This window comes from Ranitomeya imitator, chromosome 2 (assembly GCF_032444005.1).
Source record: "Ranitomeya imitator isolate aRanImi1 chromosome 2, aRanImi1.pri, whole genome shotgun sequence".
NCBI classification, from domain to species: Eukaryota; Metazoa; Chordata; class Amphibia; order Anura; family Dendrobatidae; genus Ranitomeya; species Ranitomeya imitator.
This window is the reverse complement of record NC_091283.1, coordinates 143646585-143672630: the sequence shown is the minus strand read 5'-3', so window position 1 is coordinate 143672630 and position 26046 is coordinate 143646585. Positions and strand designations below refer to the sequence as shown.

General features: G+C 43.9%; 1 protein-coding gene across 1 annotated transcript in view; it reads right to left on the bottom strand.

The window, feature by feature from the left end:
• The window catches only part of LOC138662147 (relaxin receptor 1-like), a 405515-nt gene that overhangs the window by 23675 nt on the left and 355794 nt on the right, over nucleotides 1-26046 (bottom strand). The window contains exons 13-15 of the mRNA XM_069747334.1: nucleotides 16954-17025; nucleotides 7220-7291; nucleotides 6358-6587 (exon numbers count right to left, since the gene is read on the bottom strand). Of these exons, the coding sequence (XP_069603435.1) occupies nucleotides 6358-6587; nucleotides 7220-7291; nucleotides 16954-17025 (374 nt within the window). The remainder of the gene's footprint in view (nucleotides 1-6357; nucleotides 6588-7219; nucleotides 7292-16953; nucleotides 17026-26046) is intronic.

The following is a 26046-nucleotide window of genomic DNA, read 5'->3' as shown; positions in this document are numbered from 1 at the left end:
AAGTGCTCACCACACCTCTAGATAAGTTCCTTAGGGGGTTTACTTTCCAAAATGGTGTCACTTGTGGGGGGATTCAATGTTTAGGCACATCAGTGGCTCTCCAAACGCAACATGGCGTCCCATCTCAATTCCAGTCAATTTTGCATTGAGAAGTCAAATGGCGCTCCTTCGCTTCAAAGCTCTGTCATGCGCCCAAACAGTGGTTTACCTCCACTTATGGGGTATCGGCGTACTCAGGACAAATTGTACAAAAAGGTTTGGGGTCCATTTTCTCCTGTAACCCTTGGTAAAATAAAACAAATTGGAGCTGAAGTAAATTTTTTGTGAAAAAAAGTTAAATGTTAATTTTTATTTAAACATTCCAAAAATTCCTGTGAAACACCTGAAGGGTTAATAAACTTCTTGAATGTGGTTTTGAGAACCTTGAGGGGTGCAGTTTTTAGAATGGCATCACACTTGGGTATTTTCTATCATATAGACCCCTCAAAATTACTTCAAATGAGATGTGGTCCCTAAAATAAAATGGTGTTGTAAAAACGAGAAATTGCTGGTCAACTTTTAACCCTTATAACTCCCTAACAATTAAAAATTTTGGTTCCAAAATTGTGCTGATGTAAAGTAGACATGTGGGAAATGTTACTTATTAAGTATTTTGTGTGACATATCTCTGTGATTTAATTGCATAAAAATTCAAAGTTGGAAAATTGCGAAATTTTCAAAATTTTCGCCATATTTCCGTTTTTTTCACAAATAAACGCAGGTAATATCAAAGAAATTTTACCACTATCATGAAGTACAATATGTCATGAGAAAACAATGTCAGAATCACCGGGATCCGTTGAAGCGTTCCAGAGTTATAACCTCATAAAGGGACAGTGGTCAGAATTGTAAAAATTGGCCCGGTCCATAACGTGCAAACCACCCTTGGGGGTAAAGGGGTTAAATTAGTAAATAATAATGTGTGCAGTGTGTGTTTGCATAGCATTTTGTTTGTATGCAATCTTTGTATATACTGTAAGCATATGTATGTATTTTGTGTATATACTGTATGTGTGTGCAGTGTGTTTATACTGTTACATGTATTCAGTGTGTTTATACTGTATATGTGTGTGCAGTGTGCGTATATACTGTTTTTGTATATATGTAGTGTATAATATGTGTAAAAAAAGGCGTGTGTGTGTGTATATATACAGGGTGGGCCATTTATATGGATACACCTGGGTGGGCCCTGTATATGGATACACCTAAATAAAATGGGAATGGTTGGTGATATCAACTTCCTGTTTGCGGCACATTAGTATATGGGGAGGGGGGGGGAACTTTTCAAGATGGGTTGTGATCATGGTGGCCATTTTCAAGTCAGCCATTTTTTAATGCAACGTTATAAATGGCCCACCCAGGTGTATCCGTATAAATGGCCCACCCTCTATCTATCTATCTATCTATCTATCTATCTATCTATCTATCTATATACAGTGCCTTGCGAAAGTATTCGGCTCCCTGGAACTTTTCAACCTTTTCCCACATATCATGCTTCAAACATAAAGATACCAAATATAAATTTTTGGTGAAGAATCAGCAACAAGTGGAACACAATTGTTAAGTTGAATGAAATTTATTGGTTACTTAAAATATTTGTGGAAATTCAAAAACTAAAAAGTGGGGCGTGCAATATTATTCGGCCCCTTTACTTTCAGTGCAGCAAACTCACTCCAGAAGTTCATTGTGGATCTCTGAATGATCCAATGTTATCCTAAATGCCTAATGATGATAAATATAATCCACCTGTGTGTAATCAACTATCCTTATAAATGCACCTGCTCTGTGATAGTCTCAGGGTTTTGTTTGAAGGACAGAGAGCATCATGAAGACTAAGGAACACACCAGGCAGGTCTGTGATACTGTTGTGGAGAAGTTTAAAGCCGGATTTGGATACAAAATGATTTCCAAAACTTTAAACATCCCAAGGAGCACTGTGCAAGTGATCATATTGAAATGGAAGGAGTATCATACCACTGCAAATCTACCAAGAACCGGCCGTCCCTCTAAACCAGTGGTCCCCAACTCCGGTCCTCAAGAGCCACCAACAGGTCATGTTTTGAGGATTTCCTTAGTATTACACAGGTCAGTGAATGCTTGCCTGTGCAGGTGATGCAATTATCACCTGTGCACTACTAAGGAAATCCTGAAAACATGACCTGTTGGTGGCTCTTGAACCCCTTTAACCATTCATCTTGTCCCAACCTTAAATCCGATTTACACCTCTGTGTATTATGTTCTGAGTTTGGGTCAGTAGACTCTTGACTGGTCCATGCATTGCTGTCGGCACTCAGACTGCCTTATGAAAAGTATTCAGACTTGGTGCCTATGGCAGCAACAGTTGTAAATACAGCCTTACTATAGAGAAGATTCAGCCCTGATTTTTTTCCATTTTGGATATGAAAGCTCCCACTGTGGTTTGAAACAAATGTCAGACTAATATGATTTACATAGTTCTTTTTTCACATGTCCTGTTGTTCTCTTTATTCTTAACACTTTATTCTTTAGATGCTTTGTGATTTCTTCACCTTCATGGTACGGTTCAATACAAAGTGCGGTTTATGCTGGGGCTACATGGCAACCTTAACCGCAAGGCCAAAGATCGCTAAGTGCTGCTTGTAGTATCGTATTGGCACACTAGAGGACCGGTGAATTTTCCGGTGGGCTTTTTTTTTTTACTGTGTATAGTGGAATGCCGGGCCATAATATTGTATATATGTATATATGGGAGCTGTGAGGGCCATCATGCTTTATACAGGGAGCTGTGTGGCAATCATACCTTATATAAGTGCTATGGGGACATCAAACTGTATATATGGACCTTAAGGATGTATTATATTGCATATAGGGCAACTGGCTATCCATAATGTATATAGGGGAGCTGTGGGGATGTCATACTGTATACAGGGAGCTGTAGGGAGATCTTACGGTGCATACGAAGGTATGGAGACATCACATTTTATATATGGGGTGGTGGACACCATCATACAGTATATGACGAGCTTCAGAGACTCCATACTGCATATAGGGAGCTGTGGGGCCATCTTACTGCATATAGGGAGCTGTGGGGGCCACCACACTGTATATAGGAAGCTGTGGGGACCATCGTACTGTATATAGAGAGCTGTGGGGGCCATCGTACTGCATATAGGGAGCTGTGGGGCCATCTTACTGCATATAGGGAGCTGTGGGGGCCACCACACTGTATATAGGAAGCTGTGGGGACCATCGTACTGTATATAAGGAGCTGTGGGGGCCATCATACTGTATATAGGAAGTTGTGGGGGCCATCATACTGTATATAGGGAGCTGTGGGGCCTCATACTGTATATAGGGAGCAGTGGGGGCCATCGTACTCTATATAGGGAGCTGTGGATGCCATCATACTGTATATACGTAACTGTGAGTGCCATCATACTGCATATAGGGAGCTGTGGGGGCCATCATGCTGTATAGTTATCAAATTGTATATTTAGAGCCATGGGGGCCATCATACTAAACAGCAACTTATCCCACAATAGACAAGTCCTCATGTGTATCTCAATGGAAAAATAAAAAGTTCTTAAAGGAATTAAGAAAAAACTACACTTTTATAATTCACTCCATTGGATTTGAAAAGGCCATAAAAACTGTATAAAATTGTATTTTATGAAAGCACTGTCAGGCCGGCGTTCATGTTGCAGCAGCTTCATGCGGCCGAGAGTGATTACTACAAAACTGTGAGATCACTGAGTACTGCATGCGGGCAGGGTTCAGGCAGCGCTGTTGTAAGGAGGTGAAGCACAATGAGAGTCTGGGGGCCGTTACCTTCTCGGATCTGTGCCTGGAACCATTGAGCTGTGCTGCAGGTTCCCCAGGGGACAGACTTAGAGACTGGGACAGGAAAAGGCCAGGCAGAGAGCGGGAAAGGCACGCACGGAAGACACAGAGCAGCGTGAGCAGAGATCAGAGCAGGGTGCAGCTGCGCTCCGGGAGAGAGAGAAATCTCCCGGTCAGAGGACAAATACAGGGAGATTGCCCAGAAAGACTGCATCTTGTGAGTACCTGAAAGCGTACTCTGCTGTGACTGGTGAGGGGTGCTTTGAGACCCATGTAGAGACATTGGCTCGTATAGAGACTGCGACCCTCTGGTACCTGCGGTATCAGTACAGAGACTGTGATTCCTGGTACAGAGACTTAACAGTGCAGAGCCCCTGATTCCTGCTGTGCTGTAAAGGCTAAAGACTCTGAACTTGTGCATATCACATTAACTCCCGAAACCCCAGGCAGCAGGCTCCTAGAGACTACTCAGCCCACGGACAACAGAGGAACGATAAGTGCCGCTGTTTCTCGGCGCCTACGTTGGAGAAGACGACCCTTCAAACAAGTCCTCATCAGACTGATAAGTGTTCTTTTCTCAAGAAAATCCTGCTTAATTCTGTTACACTGTTTGACTCCCATATTTTTGCACTGTTTTATTGCTAGTTATTTTCCATTGCTTCCTCCCTGCGAGGAGAACCTTATTACTGTTATTAAACCCCTCAACTGTTACACTGTCTTAGTTTACTCCTTTTCCCATTGTAAAATTGCTACTTATTAGTTTTTCAGCATGACAATCTGCAGTAATACACCTCATCAGTATAAAGAGCGCATTCATAGTTTAAACACATTTAGATTTGAGTACAAAGAGAATCTGCCACTGGATTTCACCATCCAAGGTAAGAATTTCATGGAGACAGACTCATAAAATGCTCATTGCGATATCAAAAGGTAAAATTCATGATAAAGATTATATAGCCATTCTGTCATGGATTTTTACAGTAAGTATACCATCCTCATCAGGTCTAAGAGACTTATTTAGCAATGTATACAGTCTATATTGGGAAATCTGGTGACAGATCCTCCTTAACCCATTATTCATGTGTGTACTGTTGTAAGGGGTTACAAAGACTCAGTCCACAGAAAAATCGATGAATCCAGCAGGAATGTAGTAAAATCACTACATTTATTTCTTCATTTTTTTTACAAAAAGGAAAGGGTTGTATCCTATGGTACACCACTTGTAAATAAGTATAATTTCTTACAGCATTATGCACACATGGCAGCGTTCTTTGGAAGAACGCTGCCATGTGTGCATAATGCTGTAAGAAATTATACTTATTTACAAGTGGTGTACCATAGGATACAACCCTTTCCTTTTAAAAAAAAAAAAATGAAGAAATAAATGTAGTGATTTTACTACATTCCTGCTGGATTCATCGATTTTTCTGTGGACTGAGTGCTCAACTTTTCTGTGCAGGAACAGGTGTGGAATAGCCGATATTCAGGTGAGCTGACTATCTTTTGTTTTTTGGGGGTTACAAAGACTGGTACACGTCCCTACCCCTTTAAACATGTTCTTGATGTAGTGAGAGTGTGACCGCCTAATGTAAATGTGATTTCAGTCTGCTATGTATATAGTATTTTCCAACCGTTTGCTGCTATATGAATGTTATATAATACTGTGTACAATATAGTTTTTCCATAGTTGTCTAGGGACGGTGTAGTACCTTAGTTGGGCCACTAGATGGGTGCATGACACCTTAATATAATAAATAGTTGATTATAGGATGAGTTAACTGGGGTAAGGCAGAAGGAGTTTCCTGGTTAGAGGCAGAGGGGCTAGAGAGCCCGAACAATTTGGGTGGGCCTTAGAGCCTGAGCTACCCAGTAGCTCCGTAACGTTCAAAGCTAGTAACCCAGCAATCCAGGGCCCAGTGGGTCAGAAGTACAGCCTTAGCAGCAGTGTGACACCAGTGGTGGAACAGAGGCTACAGCGGAGGTCACAACAGTATGGAGACACAGGTGGCTCTATAATGTGGCAGCTTACTAAATGGGCAGATGCCCTCAGGTCCGGTGTGAAACGGACGAGAGAACTCCTGACCGAAGTGAGTCTAAACAGGGAGGACGCTGTGGTACCGCAAGACCCGGGCACATACTGAAGGCCGTAGGAAGAAGTGCAGGGAAAGTGCAAAATGTGAACTGTTTGGAACCCTATGCTAATGTTGTATCTAATAAGGATGTGCTGCGAAGAGGACAAAGTACAGTTCTACGATTTAAGTTACAACCGGACTGTATCTCTGTGCGCAATCGTATGGAGAAGGCCTACAGCAACTCAGAGCAGATCCTGAAGGTGCAGAGAGCAGAAAGCAAGTACACTGAGTAAAGGACGGTCTTTGTATTCTCAGCCATGACTACGGCACTGGTTCTCCCTCACAATGTGATACATGGCATTTCACTTGCTGTAAGCATTAGTTTAGCATGATGTTGTGATTCTTCTGTGTGTTGATGGGAACTCACAGCAGAGAGACTTGATGGACATGGCGTGCTGGCAGTTTTCAGTGACTATGAATGATCTCATGCAGATCACAAACAGGTTTCCAAAGCAGGTGACACAGGCCATCACCCAGACAAAGACCCGGAGCAGGATATTGGCCAACATGTTCTCGAAGGAAGAGATGCCGTCACTATTGGGCTTGCAGCTGCGCACATGAGGAGCATGGCTACAGTACTGGAATTTTTTAAAGTATCTGCAAAAAGAATAAGATAAGATTGAAGAAGCCATGATAAAATTGTACTTTACATTCTCTATAGTGTTTCTACAGTCTTGATGCCATCATGTGAAGAAAACGAAGCACCAGAGACATCAGTCTTCTTGTGTTCTATGGAAGCCACTCATAAGTCGCAATGATTGTTGAGCGTGTTGCACGTTATTACACCACAGCATGTACTGTCCCTCATACTGTAAGTCCTAGGACTGTGGATTTCACCTTATATAGGGAATCTGACAGAACAATCCACCCTCTTATCTGTTCTATGGTCATTCCAGTGCTTGACAGCTCATTGGCAAGATTACGCAGTCCGTGAGCTATCAGTCAAGCAGATTACGGTGGGCCTGAGTGGGGAACAGAGCAAGAGGTTTGGAACTGCATTATCACTCCTATAGCTCTCAAACTGCATTTGCATACTCATGAAAACAAAGATTTTTTCATTCAGGAGATAGCAGATTATATCAGTAAATATTGGGATGACATTTTCTTTCAGAAAACAACATGGTCATATCAATAGTTGGTGTGGCGGGTGGGGATCGTGCTGACATACTCCCTTTAATAAGCCACTGATTTCTATCTTCGAACAACAATTACGTTTTATTTCTACTTACATGTGAGACAGGTTAACCAGACTGGAAAACATGCGGTTGTGGATATTTGGAATCTCTATATCCTCCATGATTCTATGAACGAAAAATTAATCTACATGAGATAAATCCAACCCAACACATTTCATATGATGCAAGTTTATCAAATATTTTCCTGTTACCTTCGGCAAAGTTTTCATTGCTGCCTGGTCAGTACACTGATTAACACACCATGGGATTCTACAGCAAATTCTACCCTGAGACACGATCATCTAAACAATAGATCTGGACTATAATGGTATATGTGCAAAGTGTAAGAGCAGGTTCACACTGTGCCCAGTTCATAGAATGGCCACAGTGTGAGTGTGCTCTTACAATTTGCACGTATACCAGCTTAGAATCCAGCTCATTTTTTTTGTTTTGCTGAAGTCTCTTGCACTTTCTACAAACAGGGTAATGGCACCTCTTTCTGAGCTAAGTGTCATCTGTATAGCTTCCCATGCATGGGTGTCTAAGGGTACCGTCACGCTAAGCGACGCTGCAGCGATACCGACAACGATGTCGATCGCTGCAGCGTCGCTGTTTGGTCGCTGGAGAGCTGTCACACAGACAGCTCTCCAGCAACTAACGATCCTGAAGTCCCCGGGTAACCAGGGTAAACATCGGGTTACTAAGGGCAGGGCCGTGCTTAGTAACCCGATGTTTACCCTGGTTACCAGCGTAAACATTAAAAAAACAAACACTACATACTTACCTTCCACTGTCTGTCCCCGGCGCTGTGCTTCTCTGCTTTCCTCTGCACTGTCAGCGCCGGTCAGCCGGAAAGCAGAGCGGTGACGTCACCGCTCTGCTTTCCGGCTGGCCGGCGCTGACACAGGATGCAGGAGGAGTGCAGAGAAGCAGAGCGCCGGGGACAGGCAGCGGTAGGTAAGTATGTAGTGTTTTTTTTTTTTAACGTTTACGCTGGTAACCAGGGTAAACATCGGGTTACTAAGCGCGGCCCTGCCCTTAGTAACCCGATGTTTACCCTGGTTACCAGTGAAGACATCGCTGGATCGGCGTCACACACGCCGATCCAGCGATGTCAGCGGGAAGTCCAGCGACGAAATAAAGTTCTGGACTTTCCTTAGCGACCAACGATCTCCCAGCAGGGGCCTGATCGTTGGTCGCTGTCACACATAACGATTTCCTTAACGATATCGTTGCTACGTCACAAAAAGCAACGATATCGTTAACGATATCGTTATGTGTGACGGTACCTTAACCCCTTACCGGCATCGGACGTACTATACCGTCCGATGCCGGCTCCCCTGCTTTGATGCAGGGCTCCGCGGTGAGCCCGCACCAAAGCCGGGACATGTCAGCTGTTTTGAACAGCTGACATGTGCCCGTAATAGGCGCGGGCAGAATCGCGATCTGCCCGCACCTATTAACTAGTTAAATGCCGCTGTCAAACGCAGACAGCAGCATTTAACTACCGCTTCCGGCCGGGCGGCCGGAAATGACGTCATCGCCGACCCCCGTCACATGATCGGGGGTCGGCGATGCTTGTGAATGGTAACCATAGAGGTCCTTGAGACCTCTATGGTTACTGATTGCCCGTCGCTGTGAGCGCCACCCTGTGGTTGGCGCTCACAGCACACGTGCAATTCTGCTACATAGCAGCGATCAGCAGATCGCTGCTATGTAGCAGAGCCGATCGTGCTATGCCTGCTTCTAGCCTCTCATGGAGGCTATTGAAGCATGGCAAAAGTTAAAAAAAAAAGTTTAAAAAAATGTGAAAAAAATAAAAAAAACATAAAAGTTTAAATCACCCCCCTTTCGCCCCAATCAAAATAAATCAATAAAAAAAATATCAAATCTACGCATATTTGGTATCGCCGCGCTCAGAATCGCCCGATCTATCAATTAAAAAAAAGTATTAACCTGATCGCTAAACAGCGTAGCGGGAAAAAAATTCGAAACGCCAGAATTACGTTTTTTTGGTCGCCGCGACATTGCATTAAAATGCAATAACGGGCGATCAAAAGAACGTATCTGCACCGAAATGCTATCATTAAAAACGTCATCTCGGCACGCAAAAAATAAGCCCTCAACCGACCCCAGATGATGAAAAATGGAGACGCTACGAGTATCGGAAAATGGTGCAATTTTTTTTTTTTTTTTTTTTTTTAGCAAAGTTTGGAATTTTTTTTCACCACTTAGATAAAAAATAACCTAGTCATGTTTGGTGTCTATGAACTCGTAATGACCTGGAGAATCATAATGGCAGGTCATTTTTAGCATTTAGTGAACCTAGCAAAAAAGCCAAACAAAAAACCAATGTGGGATTGCACTTTTTTTGCAATTTCACCGCACTTGGAATTTTTTTCCCGTTTTCTAGTACACGACATGCTAAAACCAATGATGTCGTTCAAAAGTACAACTCGTCCCGCAAAAAATAAGCCCTCACGTGGCCAAATTGACGGAAAAATAAAAAAGTTATGGCTCTGGGAAGGAGGGGAGCGAAAAACGAACACGGAAAAACAAAAAATCCCCCGGTCATGAAGGGGTTAAAGGGAGGGTGCCGTGATTTTAGTTTTTGTATTAATAATTATTGATTATATAATCAATTATTTTTAATACAAAAGTAAATGTAGTACTTTAATACTTTTTTATTTATTCATTTTTACTTTTGCCACTGGAGGCCGCCATTTTCATTAGTGTGGGTGTAAGTGTCTGGACACGACACTTGCACACCTCACTTACGGCAGCCATGGGCATAGGAGCCAACAGTCGGGCTCCGACTGCTCCTCCTGCCTCTCAGCTGTGACTTGGGCACGCCCACTGGGCTGCTACGTCACAGCTGTGAGAGGAGATCGCGGCCATTTTGTTTTTTTCTCGGTCATCGCACACACAGCTCAGTGATCATAGCAGGAGTTGCCAGGGAGAAGCTGCTGCTGGGAGCGAGGTTCAGGGTGAGTATCTGCAGCCAGGAGCTGTGATTGCAGCCTGTACTTAGTATTACAGCACAGGCTGCAATCACTGCTCACTGCCGTTCAGAGCAGGGAGATCGTCACACTGCTCTGCCCTGAACATGACTCAGCACTTCCTGGGAGAGGACTGAAGGTAAGTACAGAGTTTTTATTTTCGTATGCATCTACCACTGCTACCAGCCCCTATATACCACTGCTACTAGCCCCTATATAACACTGCTACTAGCCCCTATATACCACTGCTACTAGCCCCTATATACCACTGCTACCTGCTCCTATATACCACTGCTACTAACCCCTATATACCACTGCTACTAGCCCCTATATACCACTGCTACTAGCCCCTATATACCACTGCTACCTGCTCCTATATACCACTGCTACTAGCCCCTATATACCACTGCTACTAGCCCCTATATACCACTGCTACTAGCCCCTATATACCACTGCTACCAGCCCCTATATACCACTGCTACTAGCCCCTATATACCACTGCTACTAGCCCCTATATACCACTGCTACTAGCCCCTATATACCACTGCTACCTGCCCCTATATACCACTGCTACTAGCCCCTATATAACACTGCTACTAGCCCCTATATACCACTGCTACTAGCCCCTATATACCACTGCTACCTGCTCCTATATACCACTGCTACTAGCCCCTATATACCACTGCTACTAGCCCCTATATACCACTGCTACTAGCCCCTATATACCACTGCTACCAGCCCCTATATACCACTGCTACCAGCCCCTATATACCACTGCTACTAGCCCCTATATACCACTGCTACTAGCCCCTATATACCACTGCTACCAGCCACTATATACCACTGCTACCTGCTCCTATATACCACTGCTACTAGCCCCTATATACCACTGCTACCAGTCACTATATACCACTGCTACTAGCCCCTATATACCACTGCTACTAGCCCCTATATACCACTGCTACTAGCCCCTATATACCACTGCTACCAGCCACTATATACCACTGCTACCAGCCCCTATATACCACTGCTACTAGCCCCTATATACCACTGCTACTAGCCCCTATATACCACTGCTACCAGTCACTATATACCACTGCTACTAGCCCCTATATACCACTGCTACTAGCCCCTATATACCACTGCTACTAGCCCCTATATACCACTGCTACTAGCCCCTATATACCACTGCTACCAGCCACTATATACCACTGCTACCTGCTCCTATATACCACTGCTACTAGCCCCTATATACCACTGCTACTAGCCCCTATATACCACTGCTACCAGCCACTATATACCACTGCTACCTGCCCCTATATACCACTGCTACCTGCTCCTATATACCACTGCTACTAGCCCCTATATACCACTGCTACTAGCCCCTATATACCACTGCTACCAGCCACTATATACCACTGCTACCAGCCACTATATACCACTGCTACCTGCCCCTATATACCACTGCTACCTGCCCCTATATACCACTGCTACTAGCCCCTATATACCACTGCTACCTGCCTCTATTTACCACTGCTACCAGCCACTATATACCACTGCTACTAGCCCCTATATACCACTGCTACCAGCCACTATATACCACTGCTACCTGCCCCTATATACCACTGCTACCTGCCCCTATATACCACTGCTACCAGCCACTATATACCACTGCTATCAGCCACTATATACCACTGCTACCTGCCCCTATATACCACTGCTACCTGCCCTTATATACCACTGCTACCTGCCCCTATATACCACTGCTACCAGCCACTATATACCACTGCTACCTGCCCCTATATACCACTGCTACCAGCCACTATATACCACTGCTACCTGCCCCTATATACCACTGCTACCTGCCCCTATATACCACTGCTACATGCCCCTATATACCACTGCTACCAGCCCCTATATACCACTGCTACTAGCCCCTATATACCACTGCTACTAGCCCCTATATACCACTGCTACTAGCCCCTATATACCACTGCTACCTGCCGCTATATACCACTGCTACTAGCCCCTATATAACACTGCTACTAGCCCCTATATACCACTGCTACTAGCCCCTATATACCACTGCTACCTGCTCCTATATACCACTGCTACTAGCCCCTATATACCACTGCTACTAGCCCCTATATACCACTGCTACTAGCCCCTATATACCACTGCTACCAGCCCCTATATACCACTGCTACCAGCCCCTATATACCACTGCTACTAGCCCCTATATACCACTGCTACTAGCCCCTATATACCACTGCTACCAGTCACTATATACCACTGCTACTAGCCCCTATATACCACTGCTACCAGCCCCTATATACCACTGCTACTAGCCCCTATATACCACTGCTACCAGCCACTATATACCACTGCTACCTGCTCCTATATACCACTGCTACTAGCCCCTATATACCACTGCTACTAGCCCCTATATACCACTGCTACCAGTCACTATATACCACTGCTACTAGCCCCTATATACCACTGCTACTAGCCCCTATATACCACTGCTACTAGCCCCTATATACCACTGCTACCAGCCACTATATACCACTGCTATCAGCCCCTATATACCACTGCTACTAGCCCCTATATACCACTGCTACTAGCCCCTATATACCACTGCTACCAGTCACTATATACCACTGCTACTAGCCCCTATATACCACTGCTACTAGCCCCTATATACCACTGCTACCAGCCCCTACATACCACTGCTACTAGCCCCTATATACCACTGCTACCAGCCACTATATACCACTGCTACCTGCTCCTATATACCACTGCTACTAGCCCCTATATACCACTGCTACTAGCCCCTATATACCACTGCTACCAGCCACTATATACCACTGCTACCTGCCCCTATATACCACTGCTACCAGCCACTATATACCACTGCTACCAGCCACTATATACCACTGCTACCTGCCCCTATATACCACTGCTACCTGCCCCTATATACCACTGCTACCTGCCCCTATATACCACTGCTACCTGCCCCTGTATACCACCGCTACCTGCCCCTGTATACCACCGCTACCTGCCTCTGTATACCACCGCTACCTGCCTCTGTATACCACCGCTACCTGCCTCTGTATACCACCTACCACTGCTGCCTGCCTCTATATACCATCTACCACTGCTGCCTGTCTCTATATACCATCTACCACTGCTGCCTGCCTCTATATACCATCTACAACTGCTGCCTGCCTCTATATACCATCTACGACTGCTGCCTGCCTCTATATACCATCTACCACTGCTGCCTGCCTCTGTATACCACTTACCACTGCTGCCTGCCTCTATATACCACCTACCACTGCTGCCTGCCTCTATATACCATCTACCACTGCTGCCTGCCTCTATATACCATCTACCACTGCTGCCTGCCTCTATATACCATCTACCACTGCTGCCTGCCTCTATATACCATCTACCACTGCTGCCTGCCTCTATATACCATCTACCACTGCTGCCTGCCTCTATATACCATCTACCACTGCTGCCTGCCTCTATATACCATCTACCACTGCTACCTCTGTCCTGTGTAGCTAATCTAGTCTTGTGTAGCTAATCCTGTCCTGTGTACAGTATCACACAAGATAGGATTAGATACACGGCGCAGCACAGTATCACACAGGACAGGATTAGATACACGGCTCAGCAGTCAGTATATAATCCTCTCCTATGCACTCCTCTCCCCCCTGCGTGTCTTTCCCCATTGTGGTTTATTATTTTTGTTGTGGGAGATGAGGGAGTCGAGGATTATGCGTTCGGTATGGTATAAAAAAGATTAATAAAGGACTTTATTCTGGCCGAGTCTTTATTTACAATACATGTGAGATCTATGTGGCAGCATTATGGGTGATCTATATGGCGGTATTATGTGAGAAGCATATGGTGGTATGTGAGAACACTGGCGGTATTATGTGTGATCTATATGGTGGTATGTGAGAACACTGGCGGTATTATGTGTGATCTATATGGCGGTATGTGAGAACACTGGCGGTATTATGTGTGATCTATATGGCGGTATGTGAGAACACTGGCGGTATTATGTGTGATCTATATGGTGGTATTATGTGAGAACTGTATGACAGTATTGTGTGATCTATTTGATAGTATTGTGTGTGATCTATATGGCGGTATTATGCGAGAACACTATGGCAGTATTATCTTCAGAAAGCGGACCCATTCTATGGTGGTTCTGGCTGAGCACCTGCACGCGGGTCTGGGGTAATAGAGGGTAAAGCATGACCTCCAGTTAGGTGCAGTCAGGGCTGGTGAGGCAGCTGAAGAGAGGGGTCTCATTTTTATTGTTACTATATGGCTACATTTCCTTCCCAGCGTCACCCCGGACTGCGCCTGTCGCCTCGCTTTCACACATTGCCAGGACAGGATGGAGAAGACAGGATCTGAGGAGGGGAATGGGGTCTGCATGCAAAGTCTGGATCAGACCAGGCCATCAATCCGCAGAAATGTTTCCTGGATTCCTGTGGAGCAGACGGTCCATCCATGTGTATAAAAGACAGCGCTCTATGTACAATCCCTGGCTGCTCCGCACACCAAACAGGGGGCCCCTATAGACCAGCACACTGCTCTCCTGAAATACTCTGTGCTGCTGTCACCCTGCTCCCTCCACCACATATCTCCCAGAATCCTTGCTGCCTGCCATCCTTGGTGACTGTCTACTTGTCAGTATAAGGCTGCCTTCACACTATCATTATTTGGTCAGTATTTTACCTCAGTATTTGTAGCCAAAACCAGGAGTGGGTGATAAATGCAGAAGTGGTGACATGTTTCTATTATACTTTTCCTCTATTTGTTCCACTCCTGGTTTTGGCTTACAAATACTGAGGTAAAATACTGACCAAATACTGATAGTGTGACGGCAGCCATACTCTGCAGTCACCAACAAAATGGCTGCTCACTGGGTTCCTGAATATCATCCTCTCTAATCCCTTAGCAAACACCCATAAGGAGAGGAGAGGAGACATCACACACGTCAGCAGACTCCGCCCATATTTACTGCAGTGCAGTAATGTGAGCTATTTGTACACTAGGTTTTTCTGAAATTTCAGCAGCTGCTCCCCCTAGTGTTGAAAAGTGGAAATTCCAAAACTTTTCAAATTATTTTTCATATTTTACTAAATTATAAACAAATGATAATATTTTTTAAGAAAATGTAATCATTAATTCTTTACATTTTTACAATTTCTGAAAAAAATTTTTTTTTGATGGCACCTTCCCTTTAAGTCAGGCCCTGTCCTGCTTTGCTCTTATTCACATTAACGTCGTTTGGCATATAGTAAGGCTGTAATATTATAGACAGGTTACTACCATCCCTATAGGTGCATTGTGGTGCAGGTGGATAGCTTCTATGCTTTTCTAATCAAAATTGCATTAACTTAGTGCCATATGTATATGTGTGTCTATATATATCTATATATATAATTGTCTAAGGGTTTTTCTGTCTGTCTGTCCTGGAAATCCCGCGTCTCTGATTGGTCGAGGGTGCCAGGCGATCGGGATCGTTGTAGCGATCGGGATCGTTGTCTAGATCGCTGCAGCGTCGCTAAATGTGACGGTACCATTAGTCTTCATGTATGTCTAGGCCCACTGCAACCATTTCTCCTTGTGAGCACTGTTTAGGGGTGGACAAAAAGTAGGTTTATGCAAAACTGCAAACCTCTGGAAGTTTCTACACCATGATGTTGATGGTACTCTAGAGGCACCAACAGCTTCAAAAACCTGTTAGTTGCTTTGTAATAATATTTTAGCAGCCGCTCTCTTAATCTGATTAATTTGTCTGGCAGAAACCTTCTTCATTATGCTTTTATCAGCACAAACCCGTCTGTGCTCATTATCAAGCATAAATCTCTTCACAGTACGATGATCACACTTACATTTTGTGACATTTCTAATGTTTTCACACTTTCTCCAATACATTGCACTAATTTGATGCTTTTCATCAGAAGACAGATCCGTTTTCTTTAAAATTTTGCTTGAAACCTGTGGTCTGTTTAATAATAGGGAACATCCTTCTTAAGTAGTTTTACTTTAATTGCGTTCACCTGGCAAACTAATTATCATAGGTTTGAGATTGATTTCAAAGATCCGTCCATGAGTTTATTTTAAAAACAAAAAATTACTTCTTTATGACACTTAAATCCAATTTGCACAATAATTTGGAGCGCGGTGTACAATTACAAATCTGGATACTACCAAAATGGGATGTTATTGAGCAGCAAACACTGATACAATATGACATCAGGTTTCTATTCTGAATGTTGAGTTGATCTTTATACATTTGAAGCTATAATAATAAGAATAATAAGATCCTAACCCACATTGTCGTCATCTAACGTGTGTAACATTTTATAAGAATTATTAGGTCCAATGATTGGAGCCACAAGTTCTGTCGCTAATAACACAACCCACAAGGTGAGTCATAAGCCATGATTGTTGAAAGCGCGACACTCTGGACATTACAGATTCAGCTTCTGTACACCTTTCAATCTCATGTTACAATGACCCATATTATAGTTTCCGCTCTAGATCAGCTGAGTAAAGGCGAGGGTAGAGTGCTTCACTATATATCCACAGTGACGTTATGATAAAATTATGGCATTACGGATACTGTCAGTGACTTTTCCAGGTAGGATTAGGTGTCCTTGGAGATGAGGATTTGCTCTGAACATCATATACAATATCTGGGTTTGTTTTACTCATATGGATCACAACAATGTCATACAAGGTCATGGTACTTACAGAGACTGAAGATTGGTCAAAAGATCAAACTGATTGTGGGGGATGTGGCTCAGAGGGTTGAAGGAAATGTTCCTATAAAATAGAAACATGATAAAAGTAAGTACCCGCTAATCACGACTACTGAACCCACAACTCCCAGTATGGCTGTAGAGTCACAGACAGTCTGGGCAGCTGGGAATTTCACAACAGCTGGAGCATATCTATTATATATATTATACATATACCATGTATTTATGTGTATGTTGTGTATTTTATTTTAATTGGCTTACAGCCTAGGTTCTCACCCGGGAGTGCACACATGAAGGTGGGTGTAACATGTTGATGTATCCAGGACAGACCGTATGGTTATGTTTGAGTAAACGTGTGCACTGCTGTGTCGTGGTGCCAAGGTAGGTTCCCAAACCATGGTAATATATAAAGAAAAGAACCTGGCACTCAACTTAGTAATAATGCACAAGTGATTTCATCAATCCCTGGCAGTGGTATGATGGGGTACTGCAAAACGTTTCAGTTACATAAGACGACTTTCATTAGTAGCCGTAGGTGATAAATCTGAGGTAAATTCAATCTGGGCAAAAAGCTTATACGGATGCAGCCTGGAAGGCGATGCTGCAGACGCGGCGTCCACCGGTGTATGTTTATAGCCACAGGAGTGCTTTGATATAATTAATATAAAGAAATACTCCAGCTAATTGTTTTTTCTTGTATTGTCTAGCATAGACCATTATTGATGAAAGTAGAGGTAAATGTGCATGCCTTGTGTACACCTGTTTTAGTTATTGTGCCATGTCTGGGTTGTCGGTCATCTTGATGTCTTCTTCCCTCTGATATGGTTCCACTAATCATAGACTACTTTTCCCATGATGCCAGTCTAATAATGCTCAGATCTGTGACACTAGAGGCGTTATTGATTTTATTTACATAAATTATATAGCGCCATTGATTCCACTGCGGTTTACATCACTGTCCCCATTTGGGTTCACAAACTAAATTCCCTATCAATATGTAAACGGGAGTACCTAGGAAAAAGCCGCGCCAACAAGAGAAATCCATTTCATACACTCAGGACAGAAATTTCACCCCCTTCCTATAATTTCTTGTTCAGGTGCCATGTTGTGGCATTAGTTATAGTCATGAAGTGGCTGACAGCCACAGTGGTAAGCGTTCTCCGTAAATAGAAAAAAAAATAACAAAAAGAAATATCATTATAAATAAATTCTTAAATACATTTAATTAACAAATCACAATCATTTTGTCTAGAGAGGCAATCACTATAGAATTAAAATGGCCGTCATCTTGTTGCATAGAGACCTGTCCTAGAATGTTAGGACAGGACCTCTGACCATGTGCAGAAGGGAACTCTGATGCTGTGACCTGGAGATACTTACGTTGTTACTAGATGGTGGCCCGATTCGCATTGGGTATTCTTGAATATGTATGTATGTATGTATATAGCAGCCACATAGTATATAGCACAGGCCATGTACCAAACAGTATATAACACAGCCCACGCAGTATATAACATTGCCCACTTAGTATATAACACTGCCCACATAGCATATAGCAGCCACGTAGTATATAACACTGCCCAGGTAGAATAAAGCACAGCCCAAGCAGTATATAGCACAACCCACGCAGTATATAACACAGACCACGCAGTATATAACACTATATAGCACAGCCCACATAATATATTGCCCAGCCCACGTAATATATTGCTCAGCCACGTAGTATATAACACAGCCACGTAGTATGTAGCACAGCCACATAGTATGTAACACAGCCACGTAGTATATAACACAGCCACGTAGTATATAACACAGCCACATAGTATATTGCCCAGCCATGTAGTATATAGCACAGCACACATAGTATATTGGCCAGCCACATAGTATATTGGCCAGCCACGTAGTATATTGCACAGACACGTAGTATATTGCCCAGCCACGTAGTATATTGCACAGACACGTAGTAGATAGCACAGACACGTAGTATATTGCCCAGCCATGTAGTATATAGCACAGACACGTAGTATATAGCACAGACACGTAGTATATAGCACAGACACGTAGTGTATAGCACAGACACGTAGTATATTGCCCAGCCACATAGTATATAACACAGACATGTAGTATATAGCACAGACATGTAGTATATAGCTCAGACACGTAGTATATTCCCCAGCCACATTGTATATTGCACAGCCATGTAATATATTGCACAGCCACTTAGTATATAGCACAGCCACGTAGTATATAGCACAGAGACATTGTATATAACACTGCCCATGCAGTATATAACACAGGTCACGTAGTATAGAGCACAGCGATGTAGTATATTGCCCAGCCACATAATCTATAACACAGCCACATAGTATATAGCACAGCCCATATCGTATATAGCACAGAGATGTAGTATATAACACAGCTCATGTAGTATCTAACACAGCCCACGTAGTATATAGCAATGTGGGCACCATATCCCTGTTAAAAAAAGAACTAAAATATAAAATAGTTATATACTCACCCTCCGTCGGCCCCCCGGATCCAGGCGAGGCATTTACTGATGTTCCTCGCGACGCTCCGGTCCCAAGAGTTCATGGCGGTCTCGCGAGATGAGGACGTAAACCGCTACGTCATCATCTCGTAAGACCGCAATGCATGGACCTGTCATTGGAGCATCGCGAGGAGCTGGAAAGGCCTCGGCTGGATCCAGGGGCCCACGGAAGGTGAGTATATAATGATTTTTTATTTTTTTTAAATTATTTTTAGTATTTTTAACACTAGATCTTTTTTACTATTGATGCTGCATAGGCATAGTAAAAAGTTGGTCACACAGTTAATAGCAGCGTTAACGGAGTGCGTTGAATCTCCTCATCAAAAGGGTCTGACACATTCCGCTGAACACTTTTTACCAACACAGTCCACATTCCCAACAGAAAACAGGATTATACGATTCTAGATGTCTTTTCATGTATACCCTTTAATGTGGTGTACACGATACAGTGCATTAGCTGCTCCCTGCAAATACCTTTATACGGGAAACTAAACAAAACGAGGATGAATCTATAGACACACAAGGAATGAGCTGGACACGCCTGTGGGAAAACATTTCCCTGGACTGGGAATCAATATGAAAGATTTAAAGTCTTAATACTGAAAGGTAATTTTGAGAAAAATAGAAAGAAAAATCTTGAAATGTAGTCTAATAAGAATTGTCAAGTCTTTGACCATAGGACTCAATGTAACACCTGGATTTATGACTCACTGCATAGACACACTGCCCACCCCCACCAGACGGACTAAGGATCACTGAACCCTTAAGTAGAGAGAGAGGACCCCACTCACCAAGAGAGCTTACAAACTAATGAAGAGAGAGAGCAATAGCACCCTGTTGCCTATGAGAGCTTACAAGATAGAACCCCACTGATCATAACAGCTTACAATCTACTGAAGACAGAGAGAACCCTGCTGATCATTTTTGCTTACACGCTACAAATACAGGAAAGATATATATCTTGGTACCGTTGTTAGCCAGTAGATAGAAAAATATTTAGAATTGAGAGTCCTCAGTGGTTGATACCTTTTAATGGCTAACCATTGTTACCATCTTTACAGTTAGCCATTAAAAGGTATCAACCACTGAGGACTCTCAACGCTACAAATAGAGAGAGAACCCCGCTGATCATAAGAGCGTACACACTATCCATAGAATAGAGAACTTTACTGATCGTAAGAGCTTACACTCTAGGTCAGGGGTGGGGAATCTTTTTTCTACCAAGGGCCATTTGGATATTTATACCATCCTTCGGGGGCCGTACAAATTCCACCCACAAATTTATAATGTTTGGGAGGCTTATAAAATTATTAACTTAAACATTAGCCAACTATATTTATTCAAACAATTTAAATAACTTGCAGCCCCCCCACACATATGCAGCTCCCCAACAAACAGTACAGCGCAGCTCCCCCCACCTACAGTACAGTGCAGCTCCCCCAACATACAGTATACTGCAGACGCAGTTCACCCAATACACAGTACAGTGCAGCTCCCCCCACACAGTACAGTGCGGCCCCCCCACACAGTACAGTACAGACGCAGCTCCCCCAATACACAGTATAGTGCAGCTTCCTCCCACACACAGTATAGTGCAGCTCCCTGAACACACAGTATAGTGCAGGTGCAGCATCCCCAATACATAGTACAGTGCATCTCCCCCACACACAGTACAGTGCAGCCCCCACAAACAGTACAGTGCAGCCCCCACACACAGTACAGTGCAGACGCAGCTGCCCCAATACACAGCATAGTGCAGCTCCTTCCCACACACAGTAAAGTGCAGCTTCCCCAACACACAGACAGCACATGGTCACCCTAAGGGTCACCATAACGAAGAGATCCAGAATGATATTAATTAAGGCTTTTATTGGAGAACTTAGTAAAATGCATAAAAAATGCCCAAGCACCCTAACATAAGGTGGAGGCTATGTGCAGTACATCATTTCAGAATATTAATTTGCATGGTAATGATATCATAACACCATATTTAACTGTGTACATCATTAGCTGCCTAAGCATGCCCAAAGTATAGCAACAGTGACAGTGTACATAATCAGTTTACATAGCCATATCTACCTGCAAGTAGCACAGCGTTCCACCTCACCCCAACACATGTTTTGCACCAGGCTTCTTCCGGGGGCGCTGTGCTGCTTTCAGGTAGATATGGCTATGTAAACTGATTATGTACACTGTCACTGTTGCTATACTTTGGGCATGCTTAGGCAGCTAATGATGTACACAGTTAAATATGGTGTTATGATATCATTACCATGCAAATTGATATTCTGAAATGATGTACTGCACATAGCCTCCACCTTATGTTAGGGTGCTTGGGCATTTTTTATGCATTTTACTAAGTTCTCCAATAAAAGCCTTAATATCATTCTGGATCTCTTCATTATGGTGACCCTTAGGGTTACCATGTGCTGTCTACAGTGTATTGGAAGTGCCAGCTTCATTCATACTGGACATTGGTGAGCATTCCCCAACACACAGTATAGTGCAGATGCAGCTCATCCAATACACAGTACAAAGCATCTCCCACCACACAAAGTACAATGCAGCTATCCCCAACACACAATACAGTGCAGCTCCCCAACACACAGTATAGTGCAGGTGCAGATCCTCCAATGCACAGTACAGGGCATCTCCCCCAAACACAGTGCAGTGCAGCTCCTCCAACACAGTATAGTGCAGGTGCAGCTCCCCCAATACACAGCATAGTGCAGCTCCCCCCACACACAGTACAGTGCAGCTCCCCCAATATACAGTATAGTGCATCTCCCCCCAACACAGTACAGTGCAGCTCCCCAATACACAGTTCAGTGCAGCTCCCCCAACACATAGTATAGTGCAGCTCCCCCACACACAGTACAGTGAAGACGCAGCTCCCCAATACACATTATAGTGCAGCTCCCTCCCACACACAGTATAGTGCAGCTCCCCCACACACAGTATAGTGCAGCTCCCCCAACACACAGAACAGTGCAGCTCCCCCAATACACAGTATAGTGCAGGCACAGCTGCCCCAATACACAGTATAGTGCAGCTGCCTCCCACACAGCAAAGCGCAGCTCCCCAACACACAGTAATGTGCAAGTGCAGCTCCCCAATACACACTACAGTACAGCTCCCTCCACAGATTACAGTGCAGCTTCCCCATCACACCATATAGTGCAGGCACAGCTCCCCCACACACAGTATTGTGCAGCTTCCCCCACACACAGTACAGTGCAGCTTCCCCTTACATACAGTATACTTCAGGTGCAGCTCCCCCATTACAGACAGTACAGTGCAGCTCCCCCAATACACAGTATAGTGCAGGCACAGCTCCCCCAATACACAGTATACTGCAGCTTCCCCCCACACACAGTATAGTGCAGCTCTCCCCAACACAGTATAGTGCAGCTTCCTCCAACACACAGTACAGTGCAGGCACAGCTCCCTCATCACACAGTATAGTGCAGACACACACACAGTATAGTGCAGCCCCTGCACTCACACACACAATAATGAAAACACATACACTCACACAATACTCACCCCTCCTCTTTGTTCCCCATGCTGCTCCAGGCACTGCTACGGTCTCATCGGCTTCACTGCTGGTACAGCGTGGCGCACGATGAAGTGACGTAATTGTGTACCCGCTGAGTCACAAGCAGAGGGGAAGTGATGGGAGAGGGAGCTTCTGATGCTCTCTCCTCCATCACTGCTTTCAACTGTATTGGCTTCTATGATGCCGATTAGTTGAATGAGTGATGGGCGGTGCCGGGCCACATAGAGGTCATCCGTGTGCACCTCTGAAGAACTAAAGGGCCTGAGGCCAAAAAATGGGCAAAGTGGCTGTGGGCCGCACCAGGTGACATCGCAGGCCGTATACAGCCCATGGGCCTTCCGTTCCCCACCCCTGCCCTACATTCAATAGAGAGAGATGACCTTTCTTACCATAAGAGCTTATACATTACAGAAGAGTGCACTTCACTGATCATAAGAACTTGTACTCTAGAGGAAAGAGAGAGGACCATGCCGATTGTAACTGTTTAAACACTACAGAACAGTGAGAGATGACTTCACTGATCATAAGAGCTTACACACTACAGAAGAGAAAAAAAAGATGACCCTACTGATCATAAGAGCATACACTCTACAGAAAAGAAAGGACTCTGATGACCAAAAGAGCTTACCCTCTACAAGAGGGAGAGAAGATCCCCATGGACCATAATAGCCTACACTCTACAGAAGAGAAAGACTTATCCACTGACTCTGAAGATAGAAAACGACTCTGCTGTACAAACTGTGATCCGCTGATCTGTGACCACTTAGGTACTGATCACCACTGTACAAGGTATGATCCAGTAGATGTCATAGCTGCAGGGCATTATCTGGAGGCTGCTCTGCCACAAAAATATATTAGCCCTCTCTCTAATGCAATGTGGGAAATGGTGCGGAGCTATTTTTTTCTTTGTGAACAGCAAATTTTATCGCAGAGTGCTTGGATTTGCATGAAATTGTACATTTCAGTACATTTGACACCAGCTCAATCGTCCAAGGATTGATAGGATCATTTCTACTCCTAAGCCATCACTACCAACACCTCTCCATTTGTAACAAAAACCTTAATTTTATGACCTTGGCTTTTCATTGGTAGGCTTCACCCCATCTGCTAATGTACTATTGTAAGACCTTTTAATGTTGTGCTCTTTGTCTCAGTCATTCATTTGTGCACTTGCCTGATGAATGAGCCTCTGTGCTTTGAAAGTTGCAAATATAACGTTCTGGATAGCCAATAAATGTATCACTTCTAAAGTACTTTTTTCTGTTTTGTGCATAAAAGTATTCACATGCATTTCTCCTATAATCCCTTTTTGTGAATGAGGAATACTGTATTTTTTGGATTATAAGATGCACTTTTTTCCCTCCAAATTTGGTAAGAAAATAGGGGTCAATAATCTTATAATCCAAGCTGAGCTTCCCGGGTGCTGGCAGCGGTGGTGTGGGGTCACGGAAGGTTGGGTCGCTGCTTCAGGAAGCTGGCGGCGGAAGCAGGAGAGGGGCAATGCAGCGGTGCCTGCGATCTCAGAAGGTGTTGCCGCCGTGAGCGGAGCCCATTTTCCTAATAGTATCCTTGTCGTGGGCTTCAGGAAAATTGCCACCAGAGGTGGTGCATGCACGGATTGAGATCTCTGTAAAACAAGCTCCTGCCGCTGCCAGCCTCTTGAAGCAGCAACCCTGCCTCCTGTGACCCCGCTCCACTGCAGCCACCTCCCAGACAAGGTGCCATTAATAGAAAATATAAGACACACCACCATTTTACGTCAAATACTTTTTTTTCGTATTTTGCACACCAAAAGTTTGAGTGTGTCTTATGGTTCGGTGTATATAATCCACAAAATACGGTAATTGCTTTTTAAAAATAAGAATAAAAATCCCATAAATCCAGACACCTGTTTTACTAATCTAATTTGATAACCGTACATGTCACATCTATACTTCGGCCTGCTGCCACATTTTGCTTTCTATAGAATTTCTTGTTATGTTCTCTTTGACAAGGGTTGAATAATTGGGGTTAAAAAGTCTGTCGAAAGTTAATTATATTGTTGTACAAAATACTTAATAAAAGAAAAAGTGGCAATGACAATGGACAGGGTAGTATAAGTTAAAGGAAAAACCCATACCACAGCTAACAATGGGGGAACACTAGCAGCAGAATGAGAACCACCACAGGCACCAGCAGTAGTAATGCTAATCATGAACCTACTTTTGCCTCCTGCAAGTACATTAGTGAGGAGAAAAAAGAGGGTATTATGGAATATGGTTCGTTGAAAAAGTATTCAGGCCACGTGAATTTTTTCCACATTTCTTTACACCCACAAAGTTACTAAATGTTTTTTTATTTGGATTGTGTGTGATATATCAACACAAGGATAGTTCTGCATTTAGCTCCATCCATCTTTCCATCAACTCTGACCAGCTTCCCAGTCCTTGCTGAAGAAAATCATCCCCACAGTATGATACTACGACCACCTTGTTTGACGGTGGGCATGGTGTTTTCAGAGTGATGTGTTATGTTGATGTGTGACACCTGCTAGGGCTGTGGGGTACTCGGAACCGGGTTGTATCGATCTTAAAAGGGTGGTCACAGCAGCAGTGACCCGGTCCATGGCCCTGGATGCGCAATTAAAGGGGATGAGTGATGGAAAGGAATAAAGTTTATATAAAAAAAGGGATTATTCATGACGCCACCTGTGGTACTCGGCCAGGAATGGCCGACGTTGCTTAAAGGGAATCTGTCACCTCATTTTGGCCCTATAAACTGCAGCCACCAAAATCAGGGGCTTATCTACAGCATTCTGTAATGCTGTAGATAAGCCCCTGATGTAACCTGAAAGATAAGAAAAACAAGTTAGATTAGATTATATTTACCCAGGGGCAGTCCCGGTTCGGGTCAGATGGGCATCGCAGGTCCGGGTCCGGCGCCTCCCATCTTCATACGATGTCGTCATCCTCCTTTCTTCTGTTGCCGCTCCTGCAAAG